At 50.7% G+C, this 12,953-nt stretch overlaps 2 protein-coding genes across 2 annotated transcripts in view; one reads left to right on the top strand and one right to left on the bottom strand.

Moving 5' to 3' along the window:
- Positions 1 to 143: 143 nt before the first annotated feature.
- On the bottom strand, positions 144 to 11,843 carry NUDT2 (nudix hydrolase 2). Its single transcript, XM_054032671.1, has 3 exons — positions 11,763 to 11,843; positions 6,467 to 6,616; positions 144 to 1,087 (listed from the first exon to the last, which is right to left on the bottom strand). Exons 2-3 carry the CDS (start codon positions 6,600 to 6,602, stop codon positions 774 to 776), a joined length of 450 nt encoding a protein of 149 aa, XP_053888646.1. The 5' UTR covers positions 6,603 to 6,616; positions 11,763 to 11,843; the 3' UTR covers positions 144 to 773.
- Positions 11,844 to 12,112: 269 nt separating this feature from the next.
- KIF24 (kinesin family member 24) overlaps positions 12,113 to 12,953 on the top strand; it is a 38,628-nt gene continuing 37,787 nt past the window's right edge. Inside the window, exon 1 of the mRNA XM_054033106.1 lies at positions 12,113 to 12,163. The gene's annotated coding sequence lies outside the window, so the exon portion shown is untranslated. The remainder of the gene's footprint in view (positions 12,164 to 12,953) is intronic.

Genomic DNA, 12,953 nt, shown 5'->3' with positions numbered 1-12,953 from the left:
TAGCTTAGATTTCTAGAGCAGAAGGTCCTCAGCTCAACGTAGGCATAGACTCATTATGCCACCAAGACCAAGTGTATAATATACTGCTGACCTTCAACGTGTGCGACACAGACCAAAATAAGAGACACCAAAAATAGCAGAGGGAGTTGGAAATTATCAGTTACATTTTGTTCCTCTCTAATAACTTCCATCGCAGGCTCTCAAAGCACGTTGCAAACATTAAACGCACCAGGTAAGGAAATACAACTCATGTGACAGTTGGCAAAGATGAAACGATCTGCCCAAGTGACCAGAAGGAGTCAGTGAAGCTGGGAATAGAGCCCAGCAGTTCTGGCTACTGCTCTTCTGCGCGAAACTCAGGATCTAATGTTTGTAATTGTATTTGATTATTAAAATTCTCCGGATGCTCCATTTCTCAATACCGTCCTTCTGGGGTCAGGTCAAGGATTCGATTTTCAATAGGACCTGCAGCTGCTCAACACTTCTGAAATTCAGGGCTTAAGTGACCTGATGAAAGCAACAAGGGGAGGGATGGTCAGGGCAGGGATCTCATCTCAGAGCTCTCTGGTTCATGCTTAGACCAGACCATGCTTTATGTGAGCTAGGACAACCTAGGGGAGATAAAAGCAGAAGCTCCACAGAAGCTCAGAGTATCTTAACCCCATACAACAGGTTGGTATAAAATTTACATTTCTGCACAACCCCCGTTTTATTCTTGTTAAAAGAGCAGCCCGGGTTTCTTTTAAAAATCCCCATTTTCCTCCATGAAAGCATTATGCTTTGGAACAGAGAAACTGATGCACAGCTCTGAATGCTGCCTGCATCTCCTTATACTCAGCACATTTGCAAGCCTCTTCCAGGTTCAGCCAACGAAAAGCCTGATGCTCATCTGAGAGCTTGATCTCCGTGTTACAGTCGTTCATTTCTGCCAGCCAGTAGATGACCGTTTTGGGTTTGCTTCTGACAGTGTATTGCAGTTCCTTCTTAAACCCTTCAATGAGGGTGAACTGACTGGAATTGAGTCCAGCCTCTTCCTGTGTCTCCCGCAGGGCTGTCTGCAGGTCATCTTCACCCGGATCCACATGGCCTGCCCAGGGAGGGGAGAAAAATAAGTCTCTGAGAAGAAAACTGGCTGTTCTGATTGTGTTCATTCAATTGGCAATAGGGAAAACACATGTACAGTATCTGATTTGCCACGAAGAACAGCTCATGTGTCCTGTTGTTTAGATCCATTTACATTAAAGATTGCAGAACACACATTGCAGTTCAAACCTTTTTATGTCCCTCTCAAGGGTTTTAGCATTAGGGTTCATCCCACTTATGCTGACACTGCCAATCAGCACCCGGTGCACCAAATATGTGCCAGAAATCTCTTCTCCTCCTTTCCAGTTCTGTGTTCCTATTGGAGCCCTGCACACCTGCAAAGCCCCAGATGAAGAGACCATATTTCTGGCTAAAGAGAACAGGATTCATTAATGCTGTCCCTTAAGTGGCTTAGGGCCTGATTCTGCCTCTTTTAATCAAGCAAGCAAGCCCATCAAAGTCAGTGGGATGTCCCACATGAATACAAACTAATCAACAAAAGGGATGCATAAGCAGGCCAGAACCAGAATGAGGAAGTCAACGAGCCTGATGCTCATGAAGGGCAGCACCAAGCACTTGATCTTCAGTTTTCATCATTGTTTTATATCCAAACATGAAAACTGCTGAGTAGTGAATCACAGAATCATAGAATATCAGGGTTGGAAGGGACCTCAGGAGGTCATCTAGTCCAACCCCCTGCTCAAAGCAGGACCAACACCAACTAAATCATCCCAGCCAGGGCTTTGTCAAACCTGACCTTAAAAACCTCTAAGGAAGGAGATTCCACCACCTCCCTAGGGAACCCATTCCAGTGCTTTGCCCCCTCCTAGTGAAATAGTGTTTCCTAATATCCAACCTAACCTCCCACAAAATAATAATTATTTTGTATCAACATACAAAAAATTTTGGGACAAGAAGTGAAGAATGCCAAATCTGATTCAAACTGCCTGGGGAAATGTAGGTAGGCGTAATCTACCCATGTTGGATCCAGGACACGGACTAGCACCCTTCTCTTATTAAAAATGCCAGGGGGTTGTTAATGATCAGGAACCTCCCTTTTATATTTCGGATGAAAGATGGCACTTCCTGCGCACAGTGCCCCTAGCAGGCCAATGGTTCACTACTGATTCAGAGGAAAGAGCATGTCCTACTGACCCATGAAACCAGGTGTTCCTTAGAGGTCTTTCACCCAAGTATTGACCTTGTCCAGATCAGCATGGCTTGTGACATCTCATAAGATGATATAACAGCCTTCGTCCTTTATCGGTCCCCTTTTTGCCAGTCTCTGAACCAGTCTTGGTGGCTGACTGCTTAGATGCCCTGGGCAGGAAGGGAAGCCTAGTTTTATTTATTTAGTCTGCGGAAGAGAAGAATGAGGGGGGATTTGATAGCTGCTTTCAACTATCTGAAAGGGGGTTCCAAAGAGGATGGATCTAGACTGTTCTCAGTGGTGGCAGATGACAAATGGTTTCAAGTTGCAGTGGGGGAGGTCTAGGATGGATATTAGGAAACACTATTTCACTAGAAGGGTGATGAAGCACTGGTATGGGTTCCCTAGGGAGGTGGTGGAATCTCCTTCCTTAGAGGTTTTTAAGGTCAGGCTTGACAAAGCCCTGGCTGGGATGATTTAGTTGGGGGTTGGTCCTGCTTTGAGTAGAGTGTTGGACTAAGTGACCTCCTGAGGTCCCTTCCAACCCTGATAGTCTATGATTCTATGATTATTAGTGTAGCTCTGCACTGTTAAAGAGGAGCTGTGGTTCACCTCCCATACATGTGGCTGCATTTCAGTGGTGAATCAAGAGATTATTAATACTACACACACACACACAATTAGTAATGTTTCTAAAGTGGTTTGGATGGAAGCTGCTGTGTAGCTGTCTGACTAATATCAAATTAAAGAGACCAATATCGCTGCAATGGGATGATAGTACTGCGGCATGCAGCAGCCTGGAGTAAGGTTATTTCTCTTTCCCTCTCCAAGCCAGCCATGTTACTATTCTAGTTCTTTCCATTCACTCTGGATTCCTCAGGATCACAATCACCATTTCAAATAGGGATAAATATAACATTCCTAAGTTGTTTTTACTTTCCCTGAGAAAAGCCAGATTTAGTTTTCTCATGAAAATTCCAGACAGAGACATAAATAGGACAAACCAGGCAAGGGCTCAGAAAAGCACATGCAACTGGGAGTCAAAGTAACTTTCGGAAGGAGAACAATATAAAGGGCTCAATTCATTCATAGTGTAACTCTACTGGTTTCAATAGAGGGCTATAATGGGATGTGCAGCCTCCCAGCCATCTATAGAGGGAAAGACTTATTTCATACCACTATTTATAACTGCAAGTCTAGGATCACCAAAGGGTCAAACAGGCTCTTAGTAGTGGGCACTAACTTGATAATCTGATGGCAGACATCCTCCAGAAAGGCAGAGGTCGATGTACCAGCTTCTCTAATAATTTCCCTCTCCTATCAGCACGACCTCAATTTTATTTAGGTTGAAAACACTGCCTTATATAGATTTGTTGAAGACCAGATACCATGCTGATGGGAGTGTCAGTAATCCAGATGCGCTTCATCCACCCTTCTTAAGTACCAGGGGCATATGGGCAATGACACCGACTACCCCAGCTAAGGCAATAGAGGAAGGTTATGGTGAAAGTAATGGTAAGACAGCTGTGGCATTACCAGGAGTGAACACGTCTTTAGATCTGCTATAGAGACAGCTATAGGTTTTTTTGGTCCATACCTGATGATGGGGAAAGACAAAAGACCCAGATCCTCAAAGGGAAATCAATGAAAGTTAGGAGCCTAATACCTTTGAGAACCTGAGCAAAAGTGTCTGTGTTGATTCCCTCCCCAATCTGCAGCCTTCAGTGTGACTGATCACAGAGTGTTGTGCACAACACTTGCAGAGCCCAGAACTGCCCTCAAGTGGCTCTGCTCTTTTTCCCCTGAGAGAACCAGAGACACGAGTGGGATCATTCTGCCTATGTCCCAAGATCTCTGCCATGTGTACTACGAGGCTCAGTACTCCTACCCCTCCTGTTAGGTATGCATGCAAGGCGGCTATGGGGGATGTGGTATCAAAAGCATCACAGTGGTTTGAGCATTGGCCTGCTAAACCCAAGGTTGTGAGTTCAATCCTTGAGGGGGCCACTTAGGGATCTGGGGCAAAATCAGTACTTGGTCCTGCTAGTGAAGGCAGGGGGCTGGACTCGACGACCTTTCAAGGTCCCTTCCAGTTCTATGAGATAGGTGTATCTCCATTCATTTAAAGTGTGAATGGCCAGCATAAAAGACAAAAAAAAGACCTCCATGCAGTCCTGCTGTAGCATGATGGTGAGCTTCAGATGGTAGCACATGCAGTAGCCTGAGCAAGAAAGGCCAACGAAAGTACATCACACTGGGGGTCCCTGCTCTCCAATGACTCCCCATCTGAGACCTGATCCACTTCAAGGGTTAGGCTGTCATGCCATTAGGCTGTGGGAGGACAGTTAACTCTACATCTCTCTTTTCATCAGGTTCAGCTGACAGGGTCAGTTTTCTAAGTATGTAGCTGAACTTGGGACTCACGTCAAAGGAGATGTAGTTGATGCTGGTAGGCTAAGGGAAGCATCCGGAGATGACGAAGCAGAGCTCTGCCTGCCTTTTGGTATTTGGAAGTACAAAGTGACACTATGGGGCTGGGAGCTGCATAAGTTACTTTTAAAAGATCAAAAAACAGCTATGGCTCCAAGTGGCTTTTCCACCCATGTGCTCTTGGCAAAATGGTTATGACTTTTTCGTTCAAATCTGGACCTTGCCACGTTTATCCACGACTTCATCACCTCCAGATTTTATCAGTGCAATGTGCTCTACCTATGCCTGAAGCCCACTCAGCAACTGCAGATACTGCAGAACACAATGGCTCATTCACTTAGTATTCCAGGATCTGCAATGGCTACCAGTTTGTTTCCATATAAAATTAAAGATTGCCATAATGGTATGGACCTAAAAAGTCCTAAATGGTGTGGCTCCTGGCTATCTGAGGTGCCTCTATATCCCTTTTGGGATACTGTGGCAGCTAGGATCAGCTGGAACACTTGTGGCTAGCGTCAGGACATTCTCGATGAGGAACGCTCAACCACAGAACTCTCTTTACACAGTGGATGGTCACAGTCCAGATTTGTTGGCTTTCCGGCACACTGCAAATTCTACTTACCCATGTTTTTGACTCAGAGGATACGGGGAGAGGTTTGTCTACCTTTTTCTTTATATGGGGCAGAGTTGCACTGAGATTACGCTATGAGATTGTTTTGGTTAGTGACCTGTACAAAATAAATATTTATCTAGGTGTGGTCAGCGCATGCGACATTGTGTCCGGGATAGCCAGGAACTATCAAGACGAGTTGAGGAAGAGGGGGAAGAGAGAATAAAATCTGAAAGTTAAAAGTGATTTCTGCATTGAATGCTCCCCACTCCCAGAGTCTGAGGGAGGTTCAACCAAATGCCTTCTCTGCCATTCACCTTGAGTCATGAGTAAGGCTGCGATTTAGTCACAGAGGTCAGGGCCGTCATGGAGTCCGTGACCTCTGTGACTTCTTTGGCTTCAACTGTCAGCAGCTGAAGCTGGGCCGGAGGTGGGATTATGCACCCCTGCCCTGCAGCTGTGGCTGGATCTGGGGCCGTGAGCTCCTGCCCCACAACTTGCAGCAGGGGCTGGAGCCGGGGCTGTGTGCCCCTGCCCCCGACCCGGCTGGGGCTGTGTGCCTGTAGCTGGGGTTGAAGCTGGGACTGCGTGCCTCTGCCCTGCAATTGTGGCCAGCTCCGGAGTGGGGGCTGTGTCCCCCCGCTGTGGCTGCGACTGCTGGAGCACAGGCTGTGTCCCTGCTATGGTGGGAGGGCTTGGCAGTTTTCCCCCATGCCCCCCAACAAGACTCCAGCTGTCATTCCTCCCCCCGAGCTAGCCCTGCCCCCCGGTTATTTTTAGTGACAGCACAGACAGGTTACGGGCTCCTGTGAATTTTTGTTTATTGCCCGTGACCTGTCCATGACAAAAATCTTAACCTTAGTGATGAGCCTCTGTACTACGCCCCAGGGCACTACCAGGGCCTGCCTCCCAATTAGTTATGCACATTCTACTTGCCATAGAGCTTGGGCTAATGCAAACCCAGGTCTGGCCATTGCCCAAGCTTCAATGCAGAATAAGGTGCATGCAGTTGAGTAAAAGGTGGGTGACACAGCTCTGGTGCGAATATAGTTAATTGTCTCAACTGCCACAAAAGACTGGTAGCCATTAGACGATTTGCCCTTAGAGGTCTTTACATTCTATAACGTCTCTGGTTCTTGGATACAAGGAACATTAGTGTTGATCTCTTTTAGCGTTATTGGAACAACCATCACCTTTGGGCGGGGTCCAGTGATGAGTGCCATAGGATGTCTGCAGGAGAAGGTATTCAATGTTGTCACCGACTTTAGAAGAAGGGGATCCTGCCTGTAGCCTCCTGTAGATTATCAAGCCACATGCTCTTAGAGCCATGGTCCTCCTGCTACCTGCAATGAAAGCAAATATGAATGCAGAGGATTAATCATGACAAGCAGGAATAACAGCACTGTAATGCAGCATCTACGGAGGCAATTGCACTAGATGTGAAGTATGTCACGGGGTAAAGCCCTTATTGAACCAGAAGTGAGGGAGAGAGAGCTGATTTGCTAGACAAACTGTCAATCACCCAGACGGGGGGAAGACTTCCTTTCTCTGCAGGATTCTGGATAAGGAAGCCCTCTATAAAACTCCTGTCTCCATCTCAGCTACAGTCATAATTTTAGGACTGGTCATCTAGAGGAAGCTAGGCCTGTTATAAGAAATTGGGAGTACTCTGGATGGGTAAATGGACTCATATTATAGTATAGAAAGGTGTGTTTTGCTTGTTGGGTTTCTTTTCTGATTTAAAATATATTTTTGTTATTACTTTTTGTTAAACTCCTCTGAACTGTCCCCTGGTGATTTGTTTGGACAACCTTGCTACGGCGCTCTGCTAGAGTTCAGATGGACACCCCAAACTTCTCCATGATATTTATCTCCAGTATGCATGAAGACATGCACATAATGTCAGTAGTTACAGTTACACCTCTGCTTAGCAGGGTGAAAGCAGATCCTCTTTCCTTTGCCTTGAAACCACCAAGTCACGAACTCCATAAAACCTGACACAAAAATCAAACAAGCTCAGCTGGTTCCACCCATTGGCGCATGAAATCTTGGCAGCTGTTAACGACAAACCACAAAGAATATTGGAAGAGAAGAGAATAAAACCAAGGGAAATCAATGATAAATACTCCGTTTCTAAGTCTTCTATCCTCAGAGACTGCTTACACCTTAAAACTCACAGGAAGTAGCACAGCATTAGACAAGCTCTTTTCCAGATGTGATACAGGTTGCACGGGGCTGGCCAGCAAGTCCGTGGTAGAAGTGAGAAGGGGAAGCCCAGTGGCCCGGGATCCCTGTTTCCATTTGGATTGTCTGGTTGTATACAGAGGTGATACTGTTACCTCTATTTTACAGATGGGAAAATTAAGGCACAGAGAGGGGAAGTGACTTGTCCAGGAAGCTGTGGCAGTCCCAGGTTAGTATCCAGCTGTCCTGACTAACCAGTAGTAAGGTTGCTCCCCTACTGTTTAGTTGCTGTCAATAGGCTGCAAGCTATGCCGGTATTTCCACCCATTGGTACGGCACCTGTGGCACGAGGGTAATCAGCAAAGCTCTGAGATTTGTATGTATTCATTCTGGAAGATCTGAAATCATTAGGAGTGATTCTACCTGCTCTTCAGGTCTGTAGCAATGCAAGCCAATTATGTAGGATATTAGCACCATCTCCTGTACATGCCTGGAAATTCCATGCTTCAAGAGTATGGAAGCTAGACATGGGAAGAACCTCCACTCTGAAACCTGTCAACAATTCTCATTTGCAAAGCACATCTGTGTCCAAGCAAACAAGTCCAGCTGTGAGTTGTGCCTAGACAGCAGACACCAGCCCTGCTGCGAAACAGGTGAAAGCAGATTAGCCCTGGTGTGTGTCGACCTGCAAACATGTCCCTCACCGCCAGCTGGTTCAGTCTAAACATCTACCCAGGATACAGCAAAAAAACTTCAGGACCAGACTCCAAAGAGAAACTGCTGAGCTCCAATTCATTTGCAAATTTGACACCATCAGATCAGGATTAAACAAAGACTGTGAATGGCTATCCAACTACAGAAACAGTTTCTCCTCCCTTGGTGTTCACACCTCAACTGCTAGCAGAGCACCTCACCCACTCTGACTGAACTAACCTCGTTATCTCCACACTGATATATACCTGCCTCTGGAGATTTCCATTACTTGCATCTGAAGAAGTGAGGTTCTTACCCACGAAAGCTTATGCTCCCAGTACTTCTGTTAGTCTCAAAGGTGCCACAGGACCCTCTGTTACTTTTTACAGATTCAGACTAACACGGCTACCCCTCTGATACCCAGGATCTTAGCTCTTTGCACCCTATGTACATATTCATAGCTTTTAAGGCCAGAAGGAACCATTAAAACATCTAGTGAGTCTGACCTCCTGTATAACACAGGCCAGAAAATCTCACCCAGCCATTTCTCCATCAAGCGCACGTGATTCTCAACTCCCCTCACCAAACTTTTCAATGACAATTTAACACTACATCTCTTCAACCTCCCTCTCATTCCTGTATTTCTCACAGAGCCATTTCAAGAGTTTGTCACCTACAGATATTAACTGATTCACCCTCCATGAGTAGGGCCCTACCAAATTCACTGCCATGAAAAGCGCGTCACGGACCGTGAAATCTGTGTAGTATAGGGTAAAAGCACACAAAAGACCAGATTTCACGGGAGACCAGCATTTCTCAAATTGGGGGTCCTGACCAAAAGGGAGTTGTGGGGGAGGGTCACAAAGTTATTTGGGGGAGGGTCACACTGCCTTCAGAGCTGGGCGGCCAAAGAGCAGCGGCTGTTGGCAGAACACCCAGCTCTGAAGGCAGTGATCCACCAGCAGCAGCATAGAACTAAGGGTGACAATACCATACCATGCCAGTCTTACTTCTGCACTGCCGCCTTCAGAGCTGGACAGCAAGAGAGTGGCGACTGCTGACCAAGGGCCCAGCTCTGAAAGCGGCAGCGCAGAAGTAAGGATGGAAATACCAAACCATTCTTACTTCTGTGCTGCTGCTGGTGGCGGCTCTGCCTTCAGAGCTGGGGTCCTGGCTGGCAGCCGCCATTCTCTGGCTGCCCAGCTCTGAAGGCAGTGCCGCTGCCAGCAGCAGCGCAGAAGTAAGGGTAGCAGTACCACAACCCTCCCTACAATAACCTTGCAACCTCCCCACAACTCCTTTTTGGGTCAGGACCCCCACAATTACAGCACTGTGACATTTCAGATTTAAATATCTGAAATCATGAAATTTACAATTTTTAAAATCCTATGAGCGTGAAATTGACCAAACTGGACCATGAATTTGGTAGGGCCCTATCCATGAGGGAGGTAAGGGCTGTGATCCCCGTTTAAGAAAGAGCAGTAGAGAGACATCACTCTCTCTGGTGGAGCTGGCTGTATCATTTGTGGGTCCCCAAAAACCCACAGGGGAATTAGGCAGGGAGCAGCCTCACCCTCTGCTCCCACCAACTGCCAGCTGGCTCCTAGTATGCGGTGTTCTAACTTGAACCAAGGAGATAACAGTGCTTGTTGGAGACACGGAGTTCAAGGCCACTTGGGTCGAGGCAGGGTATGAAACAGTGAGATGTGGAGGTGGAGCAGTACACACTGAGAAGTGATGGGAAGTGGCTTGAACCACTTGCATGCTAGGAAGTGGGGGAGCCAGGCCGCTCCATTCAGGGAGGAATAGCGTACATGGGGAACAGAAGGAGCTGGCCTGCTGGAGGTTGAGTAGGAGATGCAGAGGGAAGAGGAAATCCAGGTTGCGCAGATCAAAGCTCTATAGTACTTTAACTAGCGCCAGAGTCAACCAGGTCAGTGGCAGAGCTGGGAAGAGAACTCAGCCAACGTGATTTTATTGTGATTCTTGTACTATGCGGCGTGTTTTTTAAAGCCACGTGGAAACGTGAGACCCTCAGTTTTCATTTAAAACTAAAAAATAAGTGTCTAATCCTGACTGTGGTGCAAAGCTTGAAAACGTGACCCCTAGAGGCACGAACCCCAGCAGGCAAGTAAAAAGAAGCCCAGCTGTGTTGTGTTGTTAGAAACCTTGTTATGATTTTCAAACTAATCCCCTAATTTTCTGGGGCCCGACTCATGATTTTTGAAAACGTGGAGCTGCAACGCTAGTAATGCATGGGAGTGGTAGGATGGGATGGGGTCTGGAACTCTTCGGTCAGGGTAACGCAGCACATGCTGGGAAGAGGAGGGGTCTGGGTGCTCTGGGTCGAGAGAGCAGCGCACGCACACTAGGAAACAAGGGGTGTCTGCGCCCTTCAGTCTGAGCCAGGGCAGCGCACTGTGCAAAGCATGTGCCGGAAAATCTGCCGTGGAGGTGGGACAGTAAACTGGGAATCGAGAGGCCGGGTTCGCCCACTCCCACAACAGTGTCAGCTCCCCCCTCTCTCGCCCCCAATCAACCCAGGGCCCCCCCATCTCTCCCCCCAATCAACCCCAGGGCCCGCCTCTTCCCACCCCCACTGTCCCAATCAACCCCAGGACCCCCCTTTCCCCCCCCCACTGTCCCAATCAACCCCAGGGCCCCCCTGCTCTCCCCACCCCCCACTGTCCCAATCAACCCCAGGACCCCCCTTTCCTCCCCCCACTGTCCCAATCAACCCCAGGGCCCCCCTGCTCTCCCCACCCCCCACTGTCCCAATCAACCCCAGGGCCCCTCTGCTCTCCCCACCGCCCAGTGCCCCAATCAACCCCAGGGCCCCTCTGCTCTCCCCACCCCCCACTGCCCCATTCAACCCCAGGGCCCCCCTGCTCTCCCCACCCCCCACTGCCCCATTCAACCCCAGGGCCCCCCTGCTCTCCCCACCCCCCACTGCCCCATTCAACCCCAGGGCCCCCCTACTCTCCCCACCCCCCACTGCCCCAATCAACCCCAGGGCCCCTCTGCTCTCCCCACCCCCCACTGCCCCAATCAACCCCAGGGCCCTCCTGCCCTCCCCACCCCCCACTGCCCCAATCAACCCCAGGGCCCCCCTGCTCTCCCCACCCCCCCCACTGCCCCATTCAACCCCAGCGCCCCCCTGCTCTCCCCACCCCCCCCACTGCCCCATTCAACCCCAGCGCCCCCCTGCTCTCCCCACCCCCCCCACTGCCCCATTCAACCCCAGCGCCCCCTGCTCTCCCCACCCCCCCCACTGTCCCATTCAACCCCAGCGCCCCCCTGCTCTCCCCACCCCCCCCCACTGCCCCATTCAACCCCAGCGCCCCCCTTCTCTCCCCACCCCCCACTGCCCCATTCAACCCCAGCGCCCCCCTGCTCTCCCCACCCCCCCCCACTGCCCCATTCAACCCCAGCGCCCCCCTGCTCTCCCCACCCCCCCCACTGCCCCATTCAACCCCAGCGCCCCCCTCTCCTCCCTCCCAATCACTCGCAGGGGCTCCACTCCCCTAAACCCCCGCCCCGCCCTCTCAAATCACTCCCAGGCCCCCTCCCCCGTAACCGAGCCTGCCCCGCCCCAACCCAGCCCCCTCTCACCTGCCGGCCAGCTCCTGCTCTTCCGGGACAAAAGGAATCAGCGCTAAGGGGCGGGGCTGATACGCACTGACACCGGCCTCAGCCGATCACACATGCAGGGAAGAGCCAATGGGAGGGCTCGATTTGGGACGCTCTGAATGGGATTTGGCAGCTCGCGCGGTCCGTCACACCCCCCCCTAGCTTCCGATTGGTCAGCGGGGAAAACCCCACCCCTTCCTTTGCGTCCCATTCGCTTGTTCCGGGCCCGGGCGGCGCCAGTCTGGGCGCGAGCGTTCGAACCGGGCCGGCGGCGTTGCTATGGGGACGCGGCCTAGTCGCGGCTGCCAGAGCCTGCGTGGGGCGCGAGTCACGAGCCTGCCGGGCGCTAGCCCCGGGGAGGGCGGGAGCGGTGCTGCCCGCAGGTACGTAGCACGGGGGCTCCTGGGGTGAGAGGGCAGCGGGGTCGGAGGGCGGGGGCACCCCAAGTGGGGGGAGGTCAGGGTGCAGTTGCCAGAGAGCCGATGGGCCCTGACCTGTCTTGGTCCTGGGCGTTACCATGGAGACAGCGGGGCCCAGGGGGCGCTGCCCATCCTCCAGCCGAGCATCGTGCAAACCCGAGTGGGGCCCCTTCTCTAGACAGCCGTGGCCATGGAGCTGGTGGGTCCGGGTGCCTGTCTCCAGCCCAGCATGAGCAGGCACGTTACGGGTCCCTCTGAGCAGGTGACGGTCACCAGCGGGTCCCACACTGCCCCAGAGACCAGGAGGCCCAGATCTGCCCCTGCCCTGTCTCCGAATGGATGATGCCATGGAGACAATGGGTCCTAGGAGGTGCTGCCCCGTCTCATAGAGACCCAGAGTCCAAGGCCAGCAGCAGCGACCCCCAGATCAGCTACTCTGACCCCGGCTTAGCACAGGCCGCCCAGCTCCCGGCACTCGAAAGGAGACCACAGTATTATAGCATACCGAAAACCGGAGTATTATGTGCCACAGGCAGAGAATAGGAGGGACTGAGGCACAATAGGGAAATGATGAAGTGAAATACACCCAGGTAATCCCGGCAAGTGCCCGCACCTACATGCTGCAGAGGAAGATGGAGGGAACAAACCCCCAAGGTCACTGCCAGTCAGACCTGGAGGAAAATTGCTTCCCAGCATATGGCCATCAGTTAGCACTGATCTGAGCACTGCCAAAGAAGTGACAAGTCCCAGCATG

The sequence above is a fragment of the Malaclemys terrapin genome, chromosome 6 (assembly GCF_027887155.1).
Source record: "Malaclemys terrapin pileata isolate rMalTer1 chromosome 6, rMalTer1.hap1, whole genome shotgun sequence".
In the NCBI taxonomy this organism is placed as follows: Eukaryota; Metazoa; Chordata; order Testudines; family Emydidae; genus Malaclemys; species Malaclemys terrapin.
This window is presented reverse-complemented; position numbering and strand designations above follow the sequence as displayed.

Coding starts and splice junctions, on each gene's coding strand:
- NUDT2 (XM_054032671.1), bottom strand. CDS start 6,602: ATGGCTCTAAGAGCATGTGGCTTGATAATCTACAGGAGGCTACAGGCA. Junction 1,088..6,466: donor TCACTGGACCCCGCCCAAAG/GTGATGGTTGTT, acceptor CTCCCTGGGCAG/GCCATGTGGATCCGGGTGAA.